Source organism: Sycon ciliatum, chromosome 1 (assembly GCF_964019385.1).
Source record: "Sycon ciliatum chromosome 1, ocSycCili1.1, whole genome shotgun sequence".
NCBI lineage: Eukaryota > Metazoa > Porifera > Calcarea > Leucosolenida > Sycettidae > Sycon > Sycon ciliatum.
This window is the reverse complement of record NC_088643.1, coordinates 84,568,268-84,595,165: the sequence shown is the minus strand read 5'-3', so window position 1 is coordinate 84,595,165 and position 26,898 is coordinate 84,568,268. Positions and strand designations below refer to the sequence as shown.

Here is a 26,898-nt window from a genome sequence, read left to right as displayed (position 1 = left end):
GTCAGCTGGGGCAGTTTGGCTACACCGAACAGACGCATGCGCGACGCTTGAGTGCACCCAGGCCAGGCGCTAGCTATGTAAATAATGCGGCCGCGACGTTCGAGACCGTATACCGCGTGCGACGCCGACGAAATCTCGTACTCAGATTCTTGCTACTACGCAAAAATTGTGTCATAAAAGATTGATGACAAAATTTGAAAACGCCTTTTGACTTTGCGCGTGCAATGAATTATGTAGAAGAAGAAGACAAGACAGATACGGTAGGCTCTTGTCTGTACCAGGACTGGTACATGTACTGGTAGGAGTCGAGTCGTTCCTAGGCGTTGGGTCCCTGAGTAAAAAAAGTAAAATACAGGACTTGCTGCCACATGACAGATAGATTTGGGGATATACAGATCACACAAGTGCGTGCTGAGTATCTGCTGCTTTGAGACTCCACACTTTCCATACTTGCTGACAGACTGACAGTCCGTAGCAAATTACCGCTACACCATACTAACTGCTCCATCAAGGTAGGAGAGTCAGAGTATAGTGTGTGAAGGTGATGCTGCATATTAGTATTGTTGCGGGAATTGTAAGCAAAGTCTCAAAGGAGGATGAAACCCTTTTCTTTCGCAGAAAGCACAAGTGCATCTGCACGTTTGCATGCATAACGGCAATGAAAGCCAAGTGGCTTCACTGACCTGTCATTAGATTCACTACTCGGAGTACTAGTAGTAACATTACTACAAGATTTCATGTGAACAGGTGCACTGCATAAACAAGGCAACATGTCAACCTCACCCTGCGAATAATCAGGTCATGTCTCCCGCAGCTCCACCTCGCCTTCCATCATGACCGAACATCAACTATGCCTCCTAAATTATCAATAATAATAATATTAGACTCGGATGATGAGCCTATTAAATTATTGTGAAAAGAAGGACAAAATGTTACGAGTTATGACTAACTGTCCACCAACGTAACCAGATCTTATGCAGTCAGCAAGTGCGACAAAATGGCACAAAACTCAGTATGTCTCAGAATGTCTCAGTACTCCTTGTCAGTTTTGTGCCATTTTGTCGCACTTGCTGACTGCATAAGATCTGGTTACGTTGCACGTTGGTGGACAGTTAATCATAACTCGTAACATTTTGTCCTTCTTCTTTTCACAATAATAATATTAATAATATTAGAGTAATATCCACTAGATCACGTGCATACACCGTTATCGATATTTGCAATGGGAGTTGTCGATAAGATTACAGCCTGCACAGTCATGGCTGCTAACCTCCAAAGGTCGTGACTTCGTATCATGCAGAGTTTTGCGGACTACCCGTCGATATCCTGTCCGCCCCGAGATAAAAATTAAAGGCTGATTCACTCGAATCTTCTGCTACATATACTGTATCAGCGTGATCAAAGAAATTCGAAGAAGACGAGTTCGAGCATACAAAAATGTATTGCCATGATTATCACTGAAAACACTCTATGACCTCAGAATTGCAAGGACCCTTTACCATGCAGACCACCAGCACTGATCAGGTGCATTGTGCACAATTGTGTAGCCTACATACTAGAACTGTAGTACAAACATGTGGTTATGCTCCTACCTCCGAAAGGATGCCAAATTTTCAGCCACCAGATTATGCCAATAATTATGCCGGCATAATCCGCTGGAGCCTATCGAGCGCAGCTAGTGTAGGCCTGCAGGGGAAACCCTTTTAATTCCTTCGTTATCCCAATCGAACTCGCCACTTCCACCGAAACTGAGTGACTGCGCCCTACTAGATGGGGATTTGTATGCAAAATGTCACTAAAAGCGCCATTTCGTTCTTATAAAAGCACGGATGACCGCAATTGGCCCATATGTTGTAGTCTTTTGGACGCTGAGTCGACTGGTTTTGGTCAGAAAAGGCTGCGATGCAGCGTCCAGCCCTTATTCCCAATCAAACACGGTTGAGTAAGCGGTCACGTGCTCTGCGTACACCAATCACCTGGTCACCGTGCCTGGGGGCTACAGCTTTTACACCAAGGTTCAACTCAAAGGTTCAACTCGAGTGACAGGAAAGCGCCCAAACAAGCTGTCTTTTCAGCCTTTTCGGACCTAAACCAGTCGACTCAAGTGTCCAAAAGACTACAACATATGGGCCAATTGCGGTCATCCGTGCTTTTATAAGAACGAAATGGCGCTTTTAGTGACATTTTGCATACAAAGCCCCATCTAGTAGGACGCAGTCACCCAGTTTCGGTGGAAGTGGCGAGTTCGATCGGGAATAAAGGGAGAAGGGAGCGTCTCAGCTTCCTCGCACCAAGACTATTTGACTCAACACCCCGAAGACTACAACTGGTGAAAATTTGATTTTAGGGTATACTTCCCCTTTAATAAAAAAATGTCATAATATTTCACACAGCAAAACAAAGCACAGACTGACAGCGCTAGCAGAGGGGTGCATATCGTGGCACTACACTGAGTGCGTCTGTTTGTACCAGTATTTCTAAAACGACAGATTTTAGTGCCATTGAGGCTGAGTTGGTTGTGAGAGGGAAGCTGAGGTGCTGCATGCCGATGACACAGTAGAATGTTGTTACATGCTTTAGCCGACTGCATTCGGGCCAGGCAGATAATGATTACTACTTGCATACATCGTAGAGTTGTGGCAAACTGTCCCCGGGCCTTGTGTACTATTTTTGTACTTCAAAGGACATTGCTGTACTTCATGCCAAGATTAGAAAACAAGGATCAAAATAATACATGTAGTTAGTTCAATGAGCAAGCGGCATAGACAAACGATAGCTTCATCAGAGCTACTAGTACTAATATGAGGAGTATAACGGCTGCAGACATCACCAAACAACATAACACCGGGCTAATAGGTTCAAGAAGATATTCTAGCGACAAACTCTGCAATGTACTGTAGTATGGGTCGGTCGTGCATCGTGTTGCAGCCTATCAGTGTGTACGTATAGGTCTACCCCCTTGAAGTAAAGTACAAAGAAGGTACTTGTCATGTAATGTTACATGTATACTTCCAAACAGGTCACACGTGACCCGGTGTTCTTTTTTCAAGCAGGTCCATGTACCCCCCTCCCCCAGCCGGGTCCCTGGCTCGGCCCTGGAGCAGACACTGATCATCCTGGAACAACAAACATTTTACTACTAGCCGCGATCTTCAGCTGGCGGTCATCCTACAGGAATTGATTGTGCGCGCTCACCTTGCCATCCGATACTATTACGCATACCGCAATGTCGCGTAGTACAGCTGGGCTTATACCGGTAGAAGCCAATGTCTGGGCTAGGCTTCTGTTCAAACTAGGTCTTTCTACATACCCGTATGTCAACACTAAACCAGGCGTATGTGCTGACAGTGTATCTTAGAAATCAGGCTTGAATTCAAAACAAGCTTCTATGATTATCGGAGATGGGCTTTTTAAAAACAAGACCGGCTACGGTATCGATCTATTATTAGTGATAAACCTCCTAAGTCTAAAACCTATTGGGGTGTGCATCCAAGATGTGCTGATGGTGACCACCAGGCCACTGCAACGTAGAGAGCATGTTGACTCTCTCACACATCCGATGCGTTAGTAATCCACATTCCCATACATGAGGATCGGTCAGCTGAAATGAAAAGAATGAAATGATCATAAAAGAAGTCGAGTAGATTTCTCATCTATCCACAGAGGAAAGTCCATGTTTCTATAGCATTTCCATCTTGACTAGCAGAATGGGCAGCCCAAAGCCATCTCTCAAAGTAGCATCATACCATATAATATAGCCACGATGAATTACAACATGATCAAATCGGTCATGCAGAAGGAAGCCATGCACTCTACGTTGAAACATAATCAGTCAACTGCCCGCAAGGGTAGCAAACAAAGGAAGTAGTGATAGCAGGCTTGCGTGTGTGCATGTCCGAGTGCAAACTACCTAAAATGTCAATGAGTGCATGTATCTCCTGTGAACATCAACACTCCACGTTCAGAACTAACAGCACTGTCAGCAGAGTCAACAATGTTCACAGTAGCAACACTGTCCTAAGTAAAATCATGTCGTAAATATTGTACTCATTGGGATGTTGATGTACAATGTTCCTATATGTACCGGTAACTGGTACCGGATAATGGATGCGTAACACAATGTTGATACAGTAGAGTCGTGCACTGAAGAACGTGGAGCCCTAGAACACCCAGCCAGCAATACCAAGAACACCACAGCCAGCAGTGTTGGTTTTCTTGCAGCTTTTGAGATGCATAATTATGTATGTAACAAGGCGAATATATGGTCCAGTACGAATTGTTTCCAAGAATGTACTATAACAGCGCAGCCAGCTCGCTGCAAAATAGCAATGCCCCAAGCCAAACCCTTGAAAACGACCGTCTTGGGCACGATTCAGCTGTAGTTGGCACCAGGCCGGGCAAGGAGTATTGAATCCTTTCAGCCAGAGTGACCAGGTGGGTAGGCTGGTGGCATGGCGGGCGTATTCAGTGATGTGGACATTGTCAGAGCACTGTTGTAATCAGGCGGAGCACTGGGATCGGATGGCGGTCGGTACGCGGTCACAGGAATGCTTTCTGGGTCTGGAGGTGCAGATGGTCGCCGAACACTAGTTGTGCCGAATGCCGCTGTCTTATCCATAACAGGTGCCGGTGGTGTTGGAACTAAAGCGGCAGTGGACCTATTACTGGTGCTAGCTCGTTGGGGAGTGGAGCGAGGCTGTGAAGCGGCAACTCCACCAGACCTTGCCTGCTGCTGTGCTTGACGTCGCTGCCTCTTCCTTTTGTCGGCACGGATAACTGAAAACACGATAATTAGAGTGATGACGACAATTGCTGCACTATAGCCGGCGTTCCAGGTTGCATGCGCTTGGTTGTCATCGTTGGCTTCTAAGATGGGCCCGCAATCGGAAGGAGGAAGTCGACAACGACGTCAGCAGTGCATACAGTAAGCAAAGAACACGACACCAGACATAACTGACGTCACGTCACAACATGGAAAAAAGCTTCTTAAAAAAAAGAATTCCTCACCTACAATGTAGTAGGCACATGCCTTCTGCTCTGATTGTTCACTTTAATATTCACTTATTACTTTGGCAACTGCCACAGCAACTTCCACACTTGTGACAGTGGTTGTGAGACCTATCCCCTCACCTCCACCGTTAGGCGCTGCATTCCCTCGGGATACGGACACGATAATTTACTCTTTGTTTTACTTTACTGACCAGTGATCACCCAATGGGGTGAAAGAAAGTGATTCGAAGGATTCAAGGGATCAGTCAGGGAAGGGAACTACCTGAAAAGAGAAAAGAATGCCAACCCCTGTGATTTTTTGACGATCATCAGTTGGAAAATACATCACAGTAGGGAAGAAGAAGACAGTCTTGGAAGCACATTCAATTATTATTGACCAACACTTTTCAGGTGTGCAGGAATGGACTCGGATGGAGAGCCAAGGATTAAAAAAGAAAAATGGACCAAGGAACTACAAGTTACGCGATAATGTCCACTAACACCACCAGTGTGCTAATGTGCTAGAGCTGTTACTGTAAGACATGTATATATAACGAGGAAGTAAATCTAACGTTTTAACGGATGACATTTCTTCGTTATAGTAAGATCCGTTTAGGCCGTATGGCTTCATATATGTTGTGTTTGGATATGGCGGATTACTGCAAGATCGTTAACATATCTTCTCGTTAACCTATGAATTTCGGACAATCGTTAAATTTGCGACTCGTTATAATAACATGTCTTACAGTAGCCAGTTTGCTGTAGAACGTCAGTACCGTCGGTCAGTGTCGTGCAATGTTATCGCATGAGCTGATTATTTAGTAACTGGTGGTGTTAGTGGACATTATCGCGTAACTTGTAGTTCCTTGGTCCATTTTTCTTTTGTAGACACACCATTTTTGTTTCTCTTTCAGGCAGTTCACTTCCCCGACTGATCCTGTGAATTTGAAGTTCTCCCAATCCCTTTCAACTAATCACTTTCTTTCACCTCTGGTAGTGCGTTCCAGAAACTGACCATGGTTGGTCCCTGACCCGGAGAGGGGGAAAGACTCAAGTGCCGGCATCAGTATGTGTCGCGCACGTGTTGTGAGCAGTCTTTGGAGTGAAAACTTGTCAGTGCCTTCAAGGTTTGGCCTGGACCCATAGTGCAGGCGGTTAGAGGAGCATTGCTCATGACAAGCAAGGTCCCAGGTTTGAGTCCTGGTGGTGTTGGCATTTTTTCTTCTCTTTCCAGGCTTCCCCAGCTGACTTCCCTGACTTATCCTTTGAATAACAATACTGTTCGCGTACAGAAGCAGGCCAGTGTGGCTAGCTCTGCTTCTGTTTAACGGATGTCAATGGTGACATACAGTGATGATGTACCAAACATAGAAACCAGGGAGAACCAAAAAAGGTTTTTAGTATTCCCTGATAGAAACCCATACACGGTCTCTGGCTACACCAATCACAGAAAACAATACTTTGAAGTACAGTTACTACCAGCAGTGACAGAAACCTAAGACGAACGGTAGACAATAGTCTGCTTCCATCTGGACTTGTCGGCTGCAATGGTAGCAATACTATAGACGCCAGGTCCCTTCCAGTTTTTAACGGAGTGCCTACAGGAGTGCAAGTACATACCCGCTACGGTAAGCATGGCTTGGCACCTATTCCGCTTGCATGCAGCCAATTCCAAATCAACAACGTCTTAGAGAAGTAACAACAGCTGCTGCACACTCACAGTGCCCAATACACTGTGAGTGTGAGTGCAGGGCACTTCACACATAGAAGATGGTACACCACTCACTTCACACATAGAAGATGGTACACCACTCACTTCACACATAGAAGATGGTACACCACTCACTTCACACATAGAAGATGGTACACCACAGGGCACTTCACACATAGAAGATGGTACACCACTGGGGCAGGGCACTTCACACATAGAAGATGGTACACCACTCACTTCACACATAGAAGATGGTACACCACAGGGCACTTCACACATAGAAGATGGTACACCACTTCACACATAGAAGATGGTACACCACTCGGAACAAGAGTAGGCAACTAATTAGTTGCACTTTATACGATCTGTGTGCAAACAGGGTACAGCACCTTCACCCTGAAGACAGTGTCCAAGCATACACTCTGCATCTGACCAGTGGTCAGATGCAGAGTGCTCTATGCACGACGTCAAGAGTACATAACCCCAAGAGTGTGCAACTCCAGCTATGGGGTCTGCGACGGCAGAACTTCACATCACGTGATGAACCCGTGCACTCTAGTGCATGATAGATACTGGGTTGTACGCAGCCCAGCTTTGGGTACAACTCTCTTGTGGTCACTTTGCACTGTTTGCCAGCATAACCTTTTGAACCATGTCACGTGATGTGAAGTTCTGCCGTCGCAGCACAGCATAGAGGTTGTGCAGGCAGTTGCACACTCTTGGGGTTATGTACTCTTGACGACGTGCAGAACTTCGGTACAAATAAACGTCAAGCGGAACAAAAAAATTCTGAACGCAGAATTTCATGCTTAAACACACACACATCCACACATGCGCACGCATATAAGTACATTACACGCGCACATGTTCACATATTCCCCTCCCATCTCCCATACAGTAAGCATATTTATCGGCGACCAGCCCTGTCACCTTCCTGTTTTTGCGCTGAGCATTGGCACTGCATGCCTGCCATAAAGGTTAGGCCAACACCCAATTCCTGTGGTGAATAAGAACACAGTATCCTGAAAACAGCTTTCGTCTCCTGATGATTGCTTTCTTAAAAGCATGAAAATCTGAGTTGAGGTTTTTATAATACTTCAAGTAATAATTACACAAGAGAGATTGGAACTGTGAGTTTCACGTACTACTACGATCATCAGGCAACTGATGGCTCCAAAGCGGACAGCCTGAACATAAGGCTGGGGGAGCAAGGTGGGAAATTCTGAGGGGTATCATAGCGCAAGAGTCAGGTGCAGGCATAATAATAATTATAATATTTTCTCCTTACTGTACTTAATCCACTGTTCCTGTTCCTTTTCCCTTGCCTGTATTTCACCTGATGAGAAGGCTTGAAAGTATACTTGTGAAACCAAAAACGTTCAAGATGTTCTAAAGAGCCTGAGGTGTGTCCTTTTTATGAGTATTATCGCATTTTTCTGTCTCAGAGGAAACTGTATAATATTTTCATATAATATTTTCTGTTCCACTGGATTTTCGTTTGCGTCCAAGTGTATACAGAGCTACAGAACACTTTATTACACAATATGACCAAGAATAACAATTCTATGAAACACAGTCAACTAATATTAATAATATCAAAATGAAATGAAATCTGCAAGCGCTACATGTATTCTAGGCACTAGAAAGAAAGATCGCCCAGTGGCAACAAAGTGATATCTTTCTCTTAAAAAAAAATACATCTTGCTAATTTTTCGTACGTCGGTTGATGCCACAGCCAGTGATGGTCAAACTGCCATGAAGGAAGGCAACTGTCATACAATTGTGAAGGATATAATCCTGGGTGGTGGGCGAACAGCAGCATTTCAGCATTGCGTAGATCAGCAGCAGTAACGTTAACAGTAGCATGTAAGAGACACGCTGACATACACTCAGATTCAGTGAAACCGTGCAGTCATGCTGACCGTTATGTTTGCTTGCCGTTATGTTTGCTTGCCGTTATGTTATGTTTGCTTGCAGACGGCAGTGACAACGGTGGCAGCACCACCAGCACCAGCAGCAGCATCATAGCTACAAATAAAATATCATCTCAAACATGTCAAGACTGGGCAGTAGTTGTCCCAGGCTCAATTGTGTACTAGCTCGCGATGGCAGCAGTCATCCACATAGCAGTTGTACACACAGCAGATGTACAGCATGACCAGGAATTGCATAGGGTCTATGCTACTATGCTACTCATTGAACATGAACTAGCCAGTACTAGTAGTCATTAGATTGATAGACAAAAAAAGCACGGTTTTACTAGGTGTCGCTATGTCGTGGAATGTCCTGGAGCAAAAGCGGTTGCTGCAGACATTTCCCCAGGGGCAGGCATGGTTATTGCAATATTGTAATCGGGAGGAGCATTAGGGTCGGTGCTGGGTTTGCATGGCTCAAACTCTCCAATATCTGGTGGTGCAGATGGCCGATGACCGCCAGCATCGTTGGTAGCAATGATGCTTGTTGGTGGTGTGTAGGAGATGGTACTGCCCAGGGATGGTTGAACACTGGCACGAGGAGCAGCGGCAGCAGTGGTACAAGCAAAACGACATGTACTACCCCCTGTCGCCATGATCCCAGCCCTGCGTTTGTCCAGAGCCACTTTCACACTGACACTCATCACGAGGCCTGCCGCGAGCAATGAAACGCCAACACCAACATTCCAGGCTCCTTTCTTTTTGGCATCATCATCATCATCATCGCTGGTTGCTGAATATGGCCATCAGCAACGAATAAACAGCAGTGCCAGTGACAGTGCACCAACCAGCACACAGCAAACACATACACACCGCAAACAGCACAAAGAAAAAGAAGAGTGTTCTCAGGCAGAGCGACCAGATTCTCATTGTATCCATGTGGCAGTGGTGAAGCCTGGCATGTGACAATGCACCAGTAGCACGATGTCATAATGATGACAACCAGCAGTGTGATGACATAATGATGACAACCAACAGTGTGATGACATAATGATGACAACCAACAGTGTGATGACATAATGATGACAACCAACAGTGTGATGACATAATGATGACAACCAACAGTGTGATGACAAAATGATGACAACCAACAGTGTGATGACATAATGATGACAACCAACAGCGTGAAGACGTAGTGATGACAACCAACAGTACGATGGCACAGCGGGATGGTGGAGGCAAAGCAGTCGTAACATTGATAACGAAACACAACGGAGCACACACACACACACACACACACACACGAACACAAGTGAAGAGCAGCAGCAAGTTGTCGGCACGGCTATCAATGGAAGGGTGTCAATAGATTGAAATGGCAGTGATATGTAGCAACAAATGGCAGAGCAACTGGGCACCAGATGGCAGTGACATGTGGCAGCAAGAAAAGAAGTGAACACACATGCCATAGCCATAGTCCTACGGAACATGTGCGTTAAACTGAGCACTTAATTCTTGATCCAGGTCTAGCAGGCTTGCATCAGTGCAAGGTCATCACAATTCTGACAGTACAGAGTACCAAGCTGAACCCGTTATGCACTGTTGCACTGCTGCAATCAATTCTGACAGTACGGAGTACCATGCTAAACCCGTTATGCACTGCTGCACTGCTGCAATCAATTCTGACAGTATGGAGTACCATGCTCAACCTGTTGCATAATCTTGTGACAGCGGGTCAGCTCAGGACAAACGTGGTCGATTTCTAGGAGTTAAAAAATCGGTAATGTAAACAAGTGGACTACACGTGAATGCTGACACTATGTGTATGCAGTTTTATCGCATGTTTTTTTCAATACCCCACACACTCCTAGGCCAGCTGCAAGAATGGCAATGGTGACACTTTCCTTCTGTTTTTCTCCATTCACAAGAAAAGCGGAGTTTGAATTAGTTCAGAATGTGAGTACAGCAGCCAGTTGATCACACGCTAAAATGGCGAAACTTTGCATGGCAAGTCACTGTGCGACAGGGCACGAAAAGCAGCGCCCCGATGAAACCATCCCTTCCCATTCGCATGGCCACGACACCATATACTGATCGGGCAGGAAAGAGGACGCACGCGCACACAAACATACTTGTACTTGCTCGCTGCCAAAACTGGCCACGTGGTTCTCCTCCGGGAGATGAGAGAGATTCGAAAGGAATCTTGGAAAGATGACTCAATTGGCTATTGAACTGCCCAACGACTGACACCACCTGACATCCCTAAACTCTGGGTCGACTTGGAAATTATCCCACTTTAAATATGGGCTCACCACACCTCAGTGAGTGGGTGAGGACAAGGTGCAGACAAAGGATTGACGGCATCAGGGCACACACACACATACATACACACCACATGCACGCGCATATACACACACACGCGTGTGCGCGTGCGTGCACGACCCTAAAGGCCGACCGCTGAGAAATGCGACACCCGAATGTGGCGTAGAGACATGAGCACGGAAACATGCTACGTACCGGTACAGGCAGCGTTCGGGTTCTCTTTGCCCTGCACGCCCTGGAAGCATGCACAGTCTGTTGTACAGTAGGCAGAGCTTAGCTCCGTGTCATCTTTGTCCTGTGTGCACCACGCGCAGCCGACAGTGGCTTGACAAGTCCTAAACGCCGACAAGAATGAAAAACAACCTCCCATCAGCACAACACAGAGCGAGTGAACAGCTTTTAGTGCACTTCAAGAACACAGATACACAGGTTTCACAAATTTTGCCAAGTTCTTGTAATCCTCGGAGATTTCTCGCCGCCACCGAGCTTCTACTTGTTCCAGTCACGTCTTTCGCATGAAGTCAAACGCTTTGGGAGTACACCAGAAGTGTGCACAACCGCCTGTGTAGGTGTACATGTCTATGTTCTCAAAACGCACTCTACCGGCGATACAGTTAGAAGAAACTTCACCAACATAGGACACGTATACAGTCACTCTGCACCTGGAAGTTGCTAGCTCAAGTAGTGGTGACGTGGCTAACATTACATGTATCTGTATCTGCATGCACTGTTACTTGAAGTACTGAAGCACATGTACTAGTATCAGTAAGAACTTAACTACTTACTAAGAAGCACTAGAGGGCAAGCATCGATTCAATTACATTGTACAAACTAACTGCAGGTAACCATGGTAACTGATTATAGCTACGGGAATAAAATCACTGACCTGGACGAGGTGATGTTACTGCATCGGCCGTTGAAACACTTCTCCAGCTTGGTGACTTTGTCCGGCTTGCGGGGCACGACTGGCAAGGCAACGATTTCCGCCGGGCACACGTCACTCCTGCAACACGCATATACCAGTAGAGCAGTAACAGCAGAACACGGCATCCCGGTAAAGTCAGCTCTGAGTTTCGCATGTTCACAGTCATCAGGTAGCGGTTGAGATACGGTTATCATTATTCTGATGATCATGCAGCCAAGAACCCTTAAGCCACCAGCAGTCTTCCTCTCTTCTCCCCACTCAATAAGCAATACTACCTGATCCTCAAGTACAGTGTATAGTGTACATGCACTTGTTTGGAGTAAGTAAGCCAATGGGCATGATAATGATCACTGCACTTTTCGTAGCCCAAATCCAGCGCAGTACGGAAACCATGAACACAGCTAAAGATAAGGCCAGATTCGCCTACAAAGCAGTACATGTCACTCCCTACAGACACTACAAAGCAGTACATGTCACTCCCTACGGACACTACAAAGCTGTACATGTCACTCCCTACAGACACTACAAAGCAGTACATGTCACTCCCTACATACTTAAGCGACCACCCCACAGTGCAAGCAAAAGCGGTCGTTAAAGCCAGGTGGTCTTTAGAACGGTCAACCAGGTCCCACAGTGTCTGTGTAGAACTGTCGGTGCATGGAAAGACGGTGGTTAAGAGCAGGTGGTCGCTAAACCCAGAGGTCGCTTACACCAGGTTTTACTCTACAAGTATTAGCATGAGGGATGCTAGTGACACTGTCTGAATGACTGAATGAGGGATGCTAGTGACACTGTCTGAATGACTGAATGTTCATACTTACACTGCGATACTGCCGGGAAAGGAATTGTTGCAGGGGAAGTAATCCACACCACGAACACACGGACACTCGCAACTCTGCAAGATCTCTGATGTCTGACATTGGCCCAAGCCGTTTCTCTACAGACAGCCACGTAAGCATGGTGGATACATTGACACAAAGACACATACACATACATGCATTTGTTCTCGCACATGCGCGCACATGCACGCACACACACACACACACACACACACACACACACACACACACACACACACACACACACACACACACACGTGCACACATACACACACACACGCACACGTGCAAACACACACGTGCACACGCACACACACACACACACACACGTACGCGCACACACACACACATGCACGCACGCACACACACACATGCACATACACACACGCACACACACGCACACACACACACATGTTAGCACATACAAGTACACAAAAACACGCACACACACATATGCAGATACACACTGTCAACTGTTGTCTGTCCATTCTAATTTCAGAACGAACTTCCTTGGAGCAAGTTTCTTGAGGTAAGAGTAGGGCGAGAGAAAGTGTTTCTTTTCGGTTGTTGTCCTAACACTAGCAGGGCTGGTGCTGCTACTGGTCAACTTACCACAGGGCATGGGCAGGAAGACAGTGTACGAGGGCGGTATGGACAACTGGTCGAAACAACAGCCAAGTACATGTTGGTGTTTGCAATGTGCATAACCTGCATAGGGGCAACAACACAGTGCAAACAAACAACAACGTCCAGTAATAATAGTGACAAGGATATTGATAACCACAATCACGGCAGCACACTGACCATAACAATAGTGGCAGAAGCAGCAGCAGCAGCAGCAGCAGGAGGCAACTCCACAGCACAATGGCTATCTCTGGAAGAAAGTAGAGAGCATTGCCGACAATAAAAACACCGAGTGAACAAGAGAGTGAAGATGCCGAGACATGAACATAAAACGTGTGAGTGATTGTGAGTAGCTCTGTATGACTAGAGGTGACTAGAGATGTATGTCATACAGGGATATGACTAGAGGTGTATGTCATACAAGGATATGACTAGAGATGTATGTCATACAGCGATAAGACTAGAGATGTATGTCATACAGGGATAAGACTAGAGATGTATGTCATACAGGGATAAGACTAGAGATGTATGTCATACAGGGATAAGACTAGAGATGTATGTCAACAGGGATATGACTAGAGATGGATGTCGCAGGCTCCTCTTCGTGGGTTGAACACTTTTGCAAGTCAACAGCAACTCGGCTTCATGTAAAGTACGGAATAAATTTCTTCGTAATTATGATATTGACAGACAGAAGAACGAGCAGTTGCTGCTTCGTAACTCCGAGTTTCACGAACTGAATCGATCATCAGAAAAAAATTCGTCTGATGATCGACTCAGTTTGTTAAACTCAAGAGTTACGAAACAGCAGCTACTCTGTATATTCCGCCCTTTGCCTTCGGCAAATTGAGCCCTTTATGTACGGTGGATGAACATCACAGTCATGGTAAATATGATATTATATATGTAGACTATGCACAGCATCAAGAATGATTTCCGCACAAAAGGTCACACTATACTGTAATCAGGATAAGAGGCAGGTGTACAGTGTACAGGCACACAGGTGCACAGGTGTACAGGTGTACAGGTGCACAGGTGTACAGGTGTACAGGTGTACAGGTGTACAGGTGCACAGGTGTACAGGTGTACAGGTGTACAGGTGCACAGGTGTACAGGTGTACAGGTGCACAGGTGTACAGGTGTACAGGTGTACAGGTGCACAGGTGTACAGGTGTACAGGTGCACAGGTGTACAGGTGTACAGGTGTACAGGTGCACAGGTGTACAGGTGTACAGGTGTACAGGTGTACAGGTGTACAGGTGTACAGGTGTACAGGTGCACAGGTGTACAGGTGTACAGGTGTACAGGTGTACAGGTGTACAGGTGTACAGGTACACAGGTGTACAGGTGCACAGGTGTACAGGTGCACAGGTGTACAGGCACACAGGTGTACAGGCACACAGGTGTACAGGCACACAGGTGTACAGGCACACAGGTGTACAGGCACACAGGTGTACAGGTGCACAGGTGTACAGGTGCACAGGTGTACAGACATAACTGCAGTATCACCAAGGGCGCTGCACAGCCCTTGCACAATAATGCTTTTTTTCTTCCCTTTTTTTGCAGATACCGTACCGCGTATGGGGATTGTTGCCACTTGTACGGGCAAAAAAATTGAAAAATCACGGTTCGCGTGAGACTCGGCTGGAAGCTATTTTTTCTTTCTTTTTTTGAAAGACAGGGCGAACAACTGCAGGACCACAAGCTTTTGGTACAAATCAGGGTGTTATAAATGAAAAATATTGAAAAGGGGGGGGGGGGCATGGCTCAAATTTTACCGATTATTCCACAAAAAAATAATTCCCGTTTTAAAAATCACACCGATAATTCCCGAAATTATGCCGGCATATTCCGTGGAAGCCTAGGCACTGGTCTGTACGCTCCAATGCGGCAATACGTAAGGTCTGCACGTGTGTAGAGTTTGTTTTCACTTACTTCACCAGATACAGAGGCATTTCTGCCTTCTCGCCTAACCATACGACAAGACTCCCAATAAAAGATGAAGAGTTCATCTGACTTTGGAAAACTACACAGTACCTTGAAGTTGACTGAAGTACCGTGTGCCACGGGATCTTGACAGGGGTAGGAGCTTGAGACTTCGGTCTGACCAGTAGGCATCGTCACCTGTGTTGTACGTGCATCATACAAACACGTGCACACACACACACACACACACACACACACACACACACACACACACACCTCAGACCTGCCCATCGCAGAAGCAATGATAATAATAATAATAATAATAATAATGACAGTTCGCATTTCACTCATTGCATGAGGTCAACGCATCTGTTAACAATTTCGAGCCAAGCAGCTCTATCAGAAGCAGATTGCACAGCATCCAGAAGCGACAGATTAATGCATTGTAAGTCTTTCTTGACAACGTCGATCCATCTCAGACGGGGTCGTCCTCGGGGTCGTCGTATGTCTGTTGTGTTGATTGACATTAGGAGGGCTTGGAAAGAGGACGATTCTTCGCCTTCCCTCACTACATGGCCGAACCACAGCAGTCTCCGTTGCCTGCAGACTTGGGATAGTGGGGTCTGCTCGGTTCTGGCATACAGCGCTGTGTTCGAGATTCGTTGTGGGTACGTGATACCAATGATGGTACGTAGTTTCTTCCGGTGCCATACATTGACGACGTCGGTTAATGTTTGCGATAAGGTCCAAAGCGCACAGTTATACAGTAAGACAGGCAATATCAGGCAGGAAAACATACACAGCCTGGAATTCAGGTGCAATGATAGCGGACAGCTATATTAGACATAGCAACTAGTGCTGGGATTACACCATTCAACAGCTTGCAAGGCTGATACACACGCACACACACCCACCCACCCACCCACCCACCCACCCTCCCCCACACACACACCATGTACCACACACACGCGCGCGCGCACGCACACACACACGTATACTTTACTGTACTACACTGTACTATGCTCACTACAGGGAACTGGTTATGTGGGTCTTCCCGGCAGAATGAAAGAGATTCAAAAGGAATTGCGCAATGATGACTCAGTTCGCTATTAAGGCCAACACCCCTGAATCTCAAGGCTGCGGGTAGGCTTAGAACTGGTGCCGCTCATGGGCTCACCACCCCGCAGTAAGTGGGTGAGGACACGGTGCAGAGAAAGGATTGACGGCATCAAGGTATCCGTCCTGGGATCCAACTGCATTTACCCCTGTCCCCCAGTGAAGGTAGTAATACAGTACTTCTGTGGATTGCTAATGGAACATGTTGGGCATGTTGGATTTCGTTTCTTCTCTGTTTCCCGCACTGATAATAATATTATGTAGGATGCACATGCATGTAGCTCCACGTTTATAAAATTAAGACTCATATTTGTAATGTGCACTACTGTGTGTGCTCTGATTACCCATGCGCACACTCTGACTTGCTATCCTTTTTCCATTCTCGGCTGTCTCTCCGCGTGGAGAAGGGTCGTTGATCTGTAGCTGAGCCGAGTGGTTTTCTGTTTCGTTGTAGTATCCAGCCTGCGGATGAGTGTGCATGCAAGATGGATGTAGGTTCTAGTTAGTTCTACCGTAAATAGTTTTATTGCTGTAACCGTTCAGACCATGGTTACACATGGTGGCAGCGAATTTCGAACTCCATGTCTCTCGTTCGTTTGTTCGTAGGATGACTGCAGGTCGTTGAAGGACTGAGATTTTGTTGGTGTGATAAACTCTGAAAATGGCTGAGTAAGATGGATCTCCTGAACCTCCCGGCGTACCTGGGCGTCAAGGTCAGTTGAAACTTGAGAGTGTGGGCAACGTCAGAAAAGTTCTCTGGCGATCATAACTCTAACTGGACGTCGTGGCTGGCCCCCTTCTAGTTGGTTGCCAACGTCAACAACTGGACACCGGCTGATCAGACTAGATACTTCGGGTTATATTCATCTGGTCATGCTTTGTCGTACTATCAGAGTTTGGATGCTCAGACACGAAACGGCCCTCTCCAACAACTGCTCCAAGCCTGCAAGCAGAGATTTGGGGACGCGAATCTCGTTCCCACTCTCCGTGCAGAGCTGCAGTCAAGGGGAATTGCTCTCTGACTTTGCTGAAACCGAACAGAAGTCGAGCAGACGAGCTTATCTGACGGTACCAAATGCTGCAGAAGACACCCTGGCCCGAGACCAGTTCGAGACCAGTTCGCCTCGGAGTCTTGACAGCAGGGACCTGCGACTCCATGTCCGTGGCTCGGACCCTGCTACGCTAGCTGATGCACTGCAACGTGCCATCCACTTCCAGTGAATCCTGGACACAGACCAGCACTAGGCAGCATCCCCAGTGCCAGTTTGTGCAGCATCCCCAGTGCCAGTTTGTGCAGCATGGTCGCAGCCACCAACTGATGATCCAACCCTGTACACCTTGCTGTCCAATATAGCAACACTGGAAGAGAAAGTGACTGCACTCACCCCGAAGAAGTCGGGCAGCGAACCTGTGGACACGAAGTTCTGCTACATATGTGCGAGTACTATGCATTTCGCAATGACTTGCCCTCCACAACACAACCGTGAACCGCGGCAGTCATCATTGTAACCCTTCGAACCAACGTTACACTAAGGGGCCGTCCGGGGTTACCGATTGTTTTTACAAAACGAAAAGTTTTAGTATTTTTCAGCCCCCACCCACCCACCCACCTTTTCTGCAGGTAAAACGAATTCCAATATAATATTGTAAAAGAGAAAAGGACATATGGATACGAGTTAAGAGTAACTCTCCATCACTGTAACATGATACTTTATACAGTCAGAAAGTGCAATAACTAGGCACAAAACTGACAGAGTACTGAGACATTCGACGTCCTGACACCTAACTTCAACACATCTCCGTAGCGCTAACCGACAGCCTTCCAACTTGGAAGGTTCAAGGTCTTTCCATAACCTTGAACCTTCCAAGTTGGAAGGCTGTCGGTTAGCGCTACGGAGATGTGTTGAAGTTAGGTGTCAGGACGTCGAAAGTCTCAGTACTCTGTCAGTTTTGTGCCTAGTTATTGCACTTTCTGACTGTATATAGTATCATGTTACAGTGATGGAGAGTTACTCTTAACTCGTATCCATATGTCCTTTTCTCTTTTACATTTATTTATGGCTCAACATCCGAGTTTCAAATATAATATTGATGTCAATTTTCGACATCCAGAAGTAACTGGGCATTCTCAATCAGCATTCAATAATTATTTTCAAAACGAAACACCATCAAACCCACCCACCCACAAACGAAAACATTTCGTTTTGAAAATATTATTGGTAACCTCGGACAGCCCCTAAATGACTGTGTAAATCAAAGTGGATCGAATACCGGCTTCACTAGCACTACTGACTACAGAAGGGTTGATCTAGCTCGGTTACCAGCTACATGTCTCTATACTTCAACGCTCACAAAGGCAGAAGAGGACAGTGACAACCGGTTGAATTATTGTTATAACGCTGCATTTCATGCACATAGCAAAGCTAACGCAATACTCAGACAACTGATTACTTCAAAGTTCAAATAGAAAGTACATGATTGTATATGGAGCCTGAAACCAACACCAAGTGCCAGGCTCAAGACATTTTCAGCTACTAGTAATGGGCCATTCACACTACGCCCAGAACGTGGCGTACGTGACGTTTTCGTCCGGATAGCCATGACAACATGGAACGTGGCGGGAAAATCGTACCCCTGATACGAAAACGTAGACGACGTATCCAGACCCCTGTACCGAGTTTCGTTCTGTCGTTCCCAGCAGTTTGTATCCAAAAGAAGCTGTACACACAGGTGTACGAGCAGCGTGTGCTGGCCTGTGTGAATGCACCTGCATGAAAACGACGTCTGCCAGTACGTCGTATTCCAAAACGTGACGCGTATTGTAACGTAGTATGAATAGCCTATAACCGGACCTGACGCCAAGAGATTTAACTCTTACAGTAGCACAAGTGAGCGGAAGGGAAACAAAAGGGAAACAAAACTTACTCGGAAATAGGAGTATCGTGAAAACGTGTCATATCGCACACAAGACTTCTTTCGCAGCACACCAGTGTTTAGCAGAGTTTCCATCACCTGGGGCTCCTGATGGCACACGTGTAATGCACACGCACAAACAACACATGAAAAGAGATCAGATACTAACTGACACAGAGAGGCAATCTCCAGACAGAACCTGTACTGTGAACTGGTGCAGCAGGCACTGTAGACAAGAAGAAAGTTATAACTATTTAGTCTAACTACTTGTACAACCTGTGTAACTAGCAGTGAGTGCGTTCGATTACGCCTATGGATCGATTTGGAATTGATTCATCCAACTCACACGGGGTGATGTGAATAGTTGGGGGAAATTCATGAATGGATTCAAAATCGATTTGTGGGCAAAATCAATTTGTGGGCAAAATCAAACACACTCAGTGGGCAGAGGAGTGACAGTACAGCTATACCAGCACTGCCTGGTACCTAGAGATAGTATAGCTACATGTATACCTGCACTGCCTGGTATCCAGAAACAGTATAGCTACATGTATACCAGCACTGCCTGGTATCTAGAGACAGTATAGCTACATGTCTACCAGCACTGCCTGATATCTAGATCAACAAAGTGCATGCATACATGTACTGTCGCGGCCATGGAAATCTGTTTAGAAGTCAAGGGCCACGGGGCGCTGGCTTTGCAGCCGCGAGCGCTGCCGGTCGATTTTACAGCGTGTACATGAACTACAGGGCGTGTACATGAACTACAGTGCGTGTACGTGCTAAACGCAGTAAGTGCACCGGCCCCGGTCATCCCACAGATCTCAATGTTCACAACAGTATGACATGTATACAAGTCAGTGAACACTGAGTATGATCAACAAATCTGCAGCTATTGGTCAGCCATTGGTCAGCCATTGGTGAGCCATTGGTCAGATAGCATAAGTACAGCACACAGTATCGTATGTTCTTAGCAGGTGATAGGCACATTGTTGAAATGTGCACTGTCCGTACCCCTTGCGCTTCCTTTACTTCCGTCGCCTCCTGCACTCGCAAGTAACTCTGGGGATAAAGGGTTGCAAGATGTCAGCGTCCGCGTCCCTATGCCACTGTGAGCAGTTGACCAAGCATCCCGTGACTCCCGTCAGACACCACCAGACCTCATCACACGGTTTACACGTACTCGGTAAGGTAATGAGCATACTAGCACAATACAAGAATAGATAGGTAGGGCCAAGAGTACATGACCCCCCCCCCCCCCCCCAAGAGTGTGCAACTCCTGCATACCCTGCTATCTCGACAGAATTTCAAGTTGACGTCATTTTTATGATGCAATGCTCCTTGCACCAGTGATTTATGGCATTTGCACGGGGTGTCAGCGCATCACACGCGTTTCTTTGCACTAGTTCGTACAGGATCAAAGGGGATTTGTCCACCCCAGGTTCAGGATACGTCTGATAATATGTGCTGTACAGTCTGCATTGCATTATAAAAATGAAGTTAACTTGAAATTCTGTCGGGACAGCACCCATAGTCGAGTTGCGCACTCTTGGGAGGGGGGTATGTACTCTTGGTCGGGCTGTACACCACACATACCTCATGGCCAAGGTGAACCCACTCTGGATTGGCTGACGCACTCAGGAACGAAGGATGGAACACGAGATAGCCCGATGAGTCTAGCAGCATACACCTAGCGACACAAAACACGGAATGCACACAGACACACACAGTACACACACACAGTACACAGGCACACCGACACACACACACACAGACACAGACAGACACACACAGACACACACACAGACACACACACAGACACACACACAGACACACACACACTCAGCGGCAGCAGCAGCAACAGCACGATGCAGAGTGCATGTTTTCCCTGTTATTATACGCTGCTCAATCACAATACATGTACTGCATATACATGCACACATGGAAGAGAACCGGCCTGATGCCTTATGCTGAGGATTCTGCACATCAAAACTACTTCTGGCACACAGGGACTTAGAGGATATAGCGATGTCGTCACCTCCTTACCTGTAACTGTTTGCGCAGCTGCCATAAACACTGATCATGAATTCGTTGAGGAAGCCCACAGCAAAGTCCATGGCCATGACAGCACCCACTGCTGATGGGTTGGATCTGGAATGCATGAAGAGCACGGGAAAAACATCACCACGTTGACAGATTATTAGTGAAGATATCACTGTCTGCAATGCCCTGCATGTCACTGCAATCTGTGGCACAAGGTGCATGTGTGAGCTACACACTGAGTATGCATGCACAATGGCACAACCATGCGTGTCTATGCTATTGTACTGGGTACATCTACACACCCACACCTACACCCACACACCCACAAACCATTCAGGATCAGCTGGATTTGTCACCGCAAAGGCCCGGGTATGGAGGATATTCTGTTGTTCTGAGTTTTCCATTCAAGGACATACATGTAGGTCTCCACTCATACACGCTGTGGCTTGGAATGCAGCCGTGGCTTGGAATGCAGCTGTGGCTTGGAATGCAGCCGTGGCTTGGAATGCAGCTGTGGCTTGGAATGCAGCTGTGGCTTGGAATGCAGCCGTGGCTTGGAATGCAGCTGTGGCTTGGAATGCAGCCGTGGCTTGGAATGCAGCCGTGGCTTGGAATGCAGCCGTGGCTTGGAATGCAGCCGTGGCTTGGAATGCAGCCGTGGCTTGGAATGCAGCTGTGGCTTGGAATGCAGCTGTGGCTTGGAATGCAGCTGTGGCTTGGAATGCAGCCGTGGCTTGGAATGCAGCTGTGGCTTGGAATGCAGCCGTGGCTTGGAATGCAGCCGTGGCTTGGAATGCAGCTGTGGCTTGGAATGCAGCCGTGGCTTGGAATGCAGCTGTGGCTTGGAATGCAGCCGTGGCTTGGAATGCAGCTGTGGCTTGGAATGCAGCTGTGGCTTGGAATGCAGCTGTGGCTTGGAATGCAGCTGTGGCTTGGAATGCAGCTGTGGCTTGGAATGCAGCTGTGGCTTGGAATGCAGCTGTGGCTTGGAATGCAGCTGTGGCTTGGAATGCAGCCGTGGCTTGGAATGCAGCTGTGGCTTGGAATGCAGCTGTGGCTTGGAATGCAGCCGTGGCTTGGAATGCAGCTGTGGCTTGGAATGCAGCTGTGGCTTGGAATGCAGCTGTGGCTTGGAATGCAGCTGTGGCTTGGAATGCAGCTGTGGCACTACAATCGTCATGCACTGTATACTAGTACACTGGCTCACTGACTCACCGCACAGAGCTCTGGTGTATAGTAGTACTGAGTGTGACGACATAGCCAGCACCAAACGCGTCCAAGTAGGGTGGACTCATAGTGAGTTGTCCCGGCCTGTTCAGCGACCGTGTGAACCTGTCAACAGCATGGACAACAACAACCACAACACACATAATGCCACCATACAGGGTACAACAGCATCTATATTTCAATGAAACAACAGAAGACAACCAGGGAGTACACACAGCCATCCTGCAACACACCCTGGAGTTTTCCTCCCTAGGTCTGGAACAAGATTTCAGGACTGACATTGTCATTCCAACATACCAAGCAACAAATGTCAGTACAGTGAATGGCACTGGTCCTGCACTCTGTACACACAGAGAGAGAGAGAGAGAGAGAGAGAGAGAGAGAGAGAGAGAGAGAGAGAGAGAGAGAGAGAGAGAGAGAGAGAGAGAGAGAGAGAGAGAGAGAGAGAGAGAGAGAGAGAGAGAGAGAGAGGGAGAGAGAGAGAGAGGGAGAGAGAGAGAGAGAGAGAGAGGGGGGGGGGGGGTTGCAGCAGCAAAACTCACCAGCCACGACTCAAGTGGTCGTAAGAAGTGGGTAGCTGGGTACCAGGAATGATTCTGAAGACACCATCAATAGCACCGATATACCTGTGCGAGAAAAGGGCGCACCACAACAACAATGCAATGAACAAAATGGGAGGGAGAGTTATGAAAACTAACAAGAAGGCAGTACCTGCCTTAAAACAAAAAATAGGAACCTCAGGGACATAAAGGAAAGTTGTACTGAACACTGAGTAACATTATTTTGAAGTACATTTTTGATTTCGTTCAGTGCAGGTTGCACTCAACACTGCAACATGCCACTACTATCACCAAGAGTGCAGTGCTGGCAACTGAAATCCGACCCCCTGGGCGGCGCGTTCACTTTCTAGCGGCCTCTATTTCGGGTCTTTGCGATGTGAGCGCACTGCTCAGGGGGTCGGATTTCAGTTGCCAGAACTGTACATAACCAAGAGTGTGCAACTCGACGATCCCCCAGCCCACGGCGGAATTTTTTTATGACATCAGTCTTTGGCGGCGGTTTGGCTCACTGATGCCATCATGCGCAGCCAGAGATCAAAGTACAAATGATTTGTACATTACAGCTACGGTAGTCGAAGCAGAACAACGGACGCTAGATCGATGTGTCTTGAACCTGACGAACTCTCACCGTATCTACAAAACAAGCGCGGGAAAGCATACCCACTTCGTCATGCTTCTGCCAAAGAACGACGCAATAAAAAAATTCCGCCGTGGGTGAACCCATCGCAGCTCAAGATAGGAGTTGCACACTCTTGGTTACGTACTCTTGCTATCACTCAGTTGATAATCATACACACCACAGAAGGGATGCAAAATGGATACATGCCAGGTAGGGATGTATTGGTGCGGGGAATTATAGGCGATTCACACGACCGGCAAATCCACGTGCACCGTAACGTTGCTATGGTATTTCACCTGTGAACTAGAAAAGTGGCTGAAAGTGGCTGAAAAGTGCAAGCGAGCTGGGGGGCCCACTTTCACGATAATCCTGGCGTGCACGAGTCCATTTACACCAAAAAGCGCGAAACAAGACTTGATCAGTCAATGGGTCTGGGTGGAGACAGGACATTGTCTCTCCAACCAATGTATTCACCTTTGCACTGAATGATAGACTGCACATGACGTGCGGACTGTGTACAGCGCCATGGACTGGGTAGGGCACGCTGGACCATGTACGACGGCACCCTGGAGAATCTAATGGGTTTGTGGACAGTGCAAGGTATCGCAGATAAAACAGGGGCCAATATTTACTTTGAAGCATGATTGCTCATTTGCTTTTGACTCACCTCCAAACGACAGACTGCTGATACTTGCGGAAAAAATTGCTGTCCCAGATCTTGTCCAGCTTAGAGGTGAGGCGCACAAGATTGACGACGCTGCTCTATTGCAGGCAAGAGAAGAGTCAAGCGTGGAGATGGCACAACATCAGACACTGCAAACAAGGAACATTAGCTGCTTTAGCACACTTATCACGGCATATCCAAACACAATTATTCTCTTCTGTTCTTTATTTCTTTCCAAACTTCGTTCATCCTATCTGCCCCCCCATACTCCCCCTTTCCCTGTCTCTGCTGCTCTCAGGCACATCATGAACAAGGTACTACCCCATAGCGGGTCCATACATCAGGAGAGGTTGAATTGAAGAGTGAGCTTAGTAATTGAGGACTAACACAACCAGTATCATCCTACCTTGAAGTAGCGATTGGTCACTGAACGGCCATCCAGGTAGTTCAACATCTGAGTGACATTGCTAGTCGACTCCGGAACATTCAAATAGCGCGCCGGGTCTGTGAACGCCTCTGGTGAGAACTTGACTGCGCTAACATCTTTACAAACCAGCAACACATAGAGAAGCAAATGTTGACAGGTTACAGCTCTGCAGAGTACTGTTGAAAAGGCATAGCACACGACCACAAAAGACACAGGTACACAGACACACCACCGCCACCACCACCTACCTAACCCTTGTTGTGTCGTGTTCTGTGCGCAAGGGCGCATTTGGTTGGTAAGATCTAGACTAGAATAGGATCGAACGGCTGGTGTACATGGTGTACATGGAGCAGCCCCATGCCAACCAAACACTTCTCCAGAAAGAAACAGAGTACATTTCTGTGAAAAGTGCGCCAAACGTGATTGTATTCGTCTGAATGTGTACAAAGCACCATGGTTACTGGTATAAGCAAGAGTACATAACCCCAAGAGTGTGCAACTGCCTGCACAACCTCTATGCTGTGCTGCGACGGCAGAACTTCACATCACGTGACATGGTTCAAAAGGTTATGCTGGCAAACAGTGCAAAGTGACCACAAGAGAGTTGTACCCAAAGCTGGGTTGCGTACAACCCTGTATCTATCATGCACAGAGTGCAAATAATGTGTACGGGTTCATCACGTGATGTGAAGTTCTGCCGTCGCAGACCACATAGCTGGAGTTGCACACTCTTGGGGGTTATGTGGTACACACAGTGCATGCCAAGTAAAACCCAAATATGCATATGCTCGTGATCATTTGGGATCAAAATCAATGTTTCTACCAGACTTCACTGTGATAAAGTAAAACTACTCTGGCTGCTCCAGCCTCGAGGCCGGAGCAAGCAGAACATATTTTGGCCGATCCAGAACAGGTGCAGTACCAACCAAACGAGCCCGAAGTAAGAACTGTAAATATCTCTTTTTAAACATATAATTTCACCAGCACAAGCACACCATCGCATGATTCTAGTCTAGTACATGTACATGTCACGTTACATGTATGTCAGTATTAACCAGTCACCCATACCTGACACAGCCTCGCGGCCAAACTGATCACAGCGGCGTCCTCTCGGGGCAGCCAAATCCAGGCGATGGTACACAGTAGACTCTGCAGCAATGGCCAACACATGACAATGTACATGTGCACACACACACACACACACACACACACACACACACACACACACACACACACACACACACACACACACACACACACACACACACACACACACACACACACACACACACACACACACACACACACACACACACACTCTAATAAGCTCTGGGAAGATTGACTAACACAGGTGAAGGGCATGCCAATGCAATGCACGCGCACACATACACACACTCGCACACGGACGCACACGCGCACACATGCGTGCATACATACACACAAACTACTTACCACTTGGCGCATTCTGTGACCCGATATCAGCAACCTCTCTTGATGACTCCAGGTTTAGCACAACGCACACAACGAAGTCTGTCCCATATACCTGTATAGCAATCCAGACAAGAAAACAAAAAACAATACGGATAATTGTGTCTTCTTGGCTGGTTGTACTAGGTTGCAATGATACATGCATAGTTAACATACTAGATTAATTTAAAGACTAATCTGCCTCTATCACTTGTTTCAACCAGGACAAAAACAATAGTACAAATGTGCCCAAGCAGATGCCATGTGTTTCACGTTATTTAGCACCATGCAGAGTGATAAAGGATGACAGAGCATATTCAATATCTATACATACCGGTGTCCAATAGTAGGTAGACAGCACAGACACTCGGACGGTGCCCTCGTATTTGCTGTCGCCTATGGTCAAAAAGCGTGTAGCGTTGATTGTAGCGCTGCCAGTTGTGCCGCTAAAGATTTACAACACCAAGCCAACAAGCCAACACACACACACACACACACACACACACACAGACACACACACACACAGCAGCAGCAGCAGCAGCAGCAGCAGCAATTATTCAGCAGAATACAGAAGACAGCATGCATCCATCATGTGATTGGAACCAGAAACGCTGTA

At 47.0% G+C, this 26,898-nt stretch overlaps 1 protein-coding gene across 3 annotated transcripts in view; it reads right to left on the bottom strand.

Annotated features, from left to right (window-relative positions):
* Window positions 1–3,602: 3,602 nt before the first annotated feature.
* Window positions 3,603–26,898, bottom strand: part of LOC135805986 (VWFA and cache domain-containing protein 1-like) — a 37,577-nt gene continuing 14,281 nt past the window's right edge. Inside the window, exons 14-29 of one of the 3 annotated variants that reach the window (XM_065320107.1) lie at window positions 26,617–26,728; window positions 26,268–26,358; window positions 25,884–25,964; window positions 24,795–24,931; window positions 24,392–24,486; window positions 23,088–23,171; window positions 22,534–22,650; window positions 21,322–21,426; window positions 20,872–20,965; window positions 19,288–19,383; window positions 15,358–15,444; window positions 13,309–13,404; window positions 12,679–12,794; window positions 11,819–11,935; window positions 11,128–11,267; window positions 3,603–4,866 (exon numbers count right to left, since the gene is read on the bottom strand). In XM_065320107.1, coding sequence (XP_065176179.1) covers window positions 4,418–4,866; window positions 11,128–11,267; window positions 11,819–11,935; window positions 12,679–12,794; window positions 13,309–13,404; window positions 15,358–15,444; window positions 19,288–19,383; window positions 20,872–20,965; window positions 21,322–21,426; window positions 22,534–22,650; window positions 23,088–23,171; window positions 24,392–24,486; window positions 24,795–24,931; window positions 25,884–25,964; window positions 26,268–26,358; window positions 26,617–26,728 — 2,017 coding nt within the window. In that variant the 3' untranslated portion in view covers window positions 3,603–4,417. The other 2 variants (XM_065320108.1, XM_065320109.1) reach the window with 2 other exon arrangements.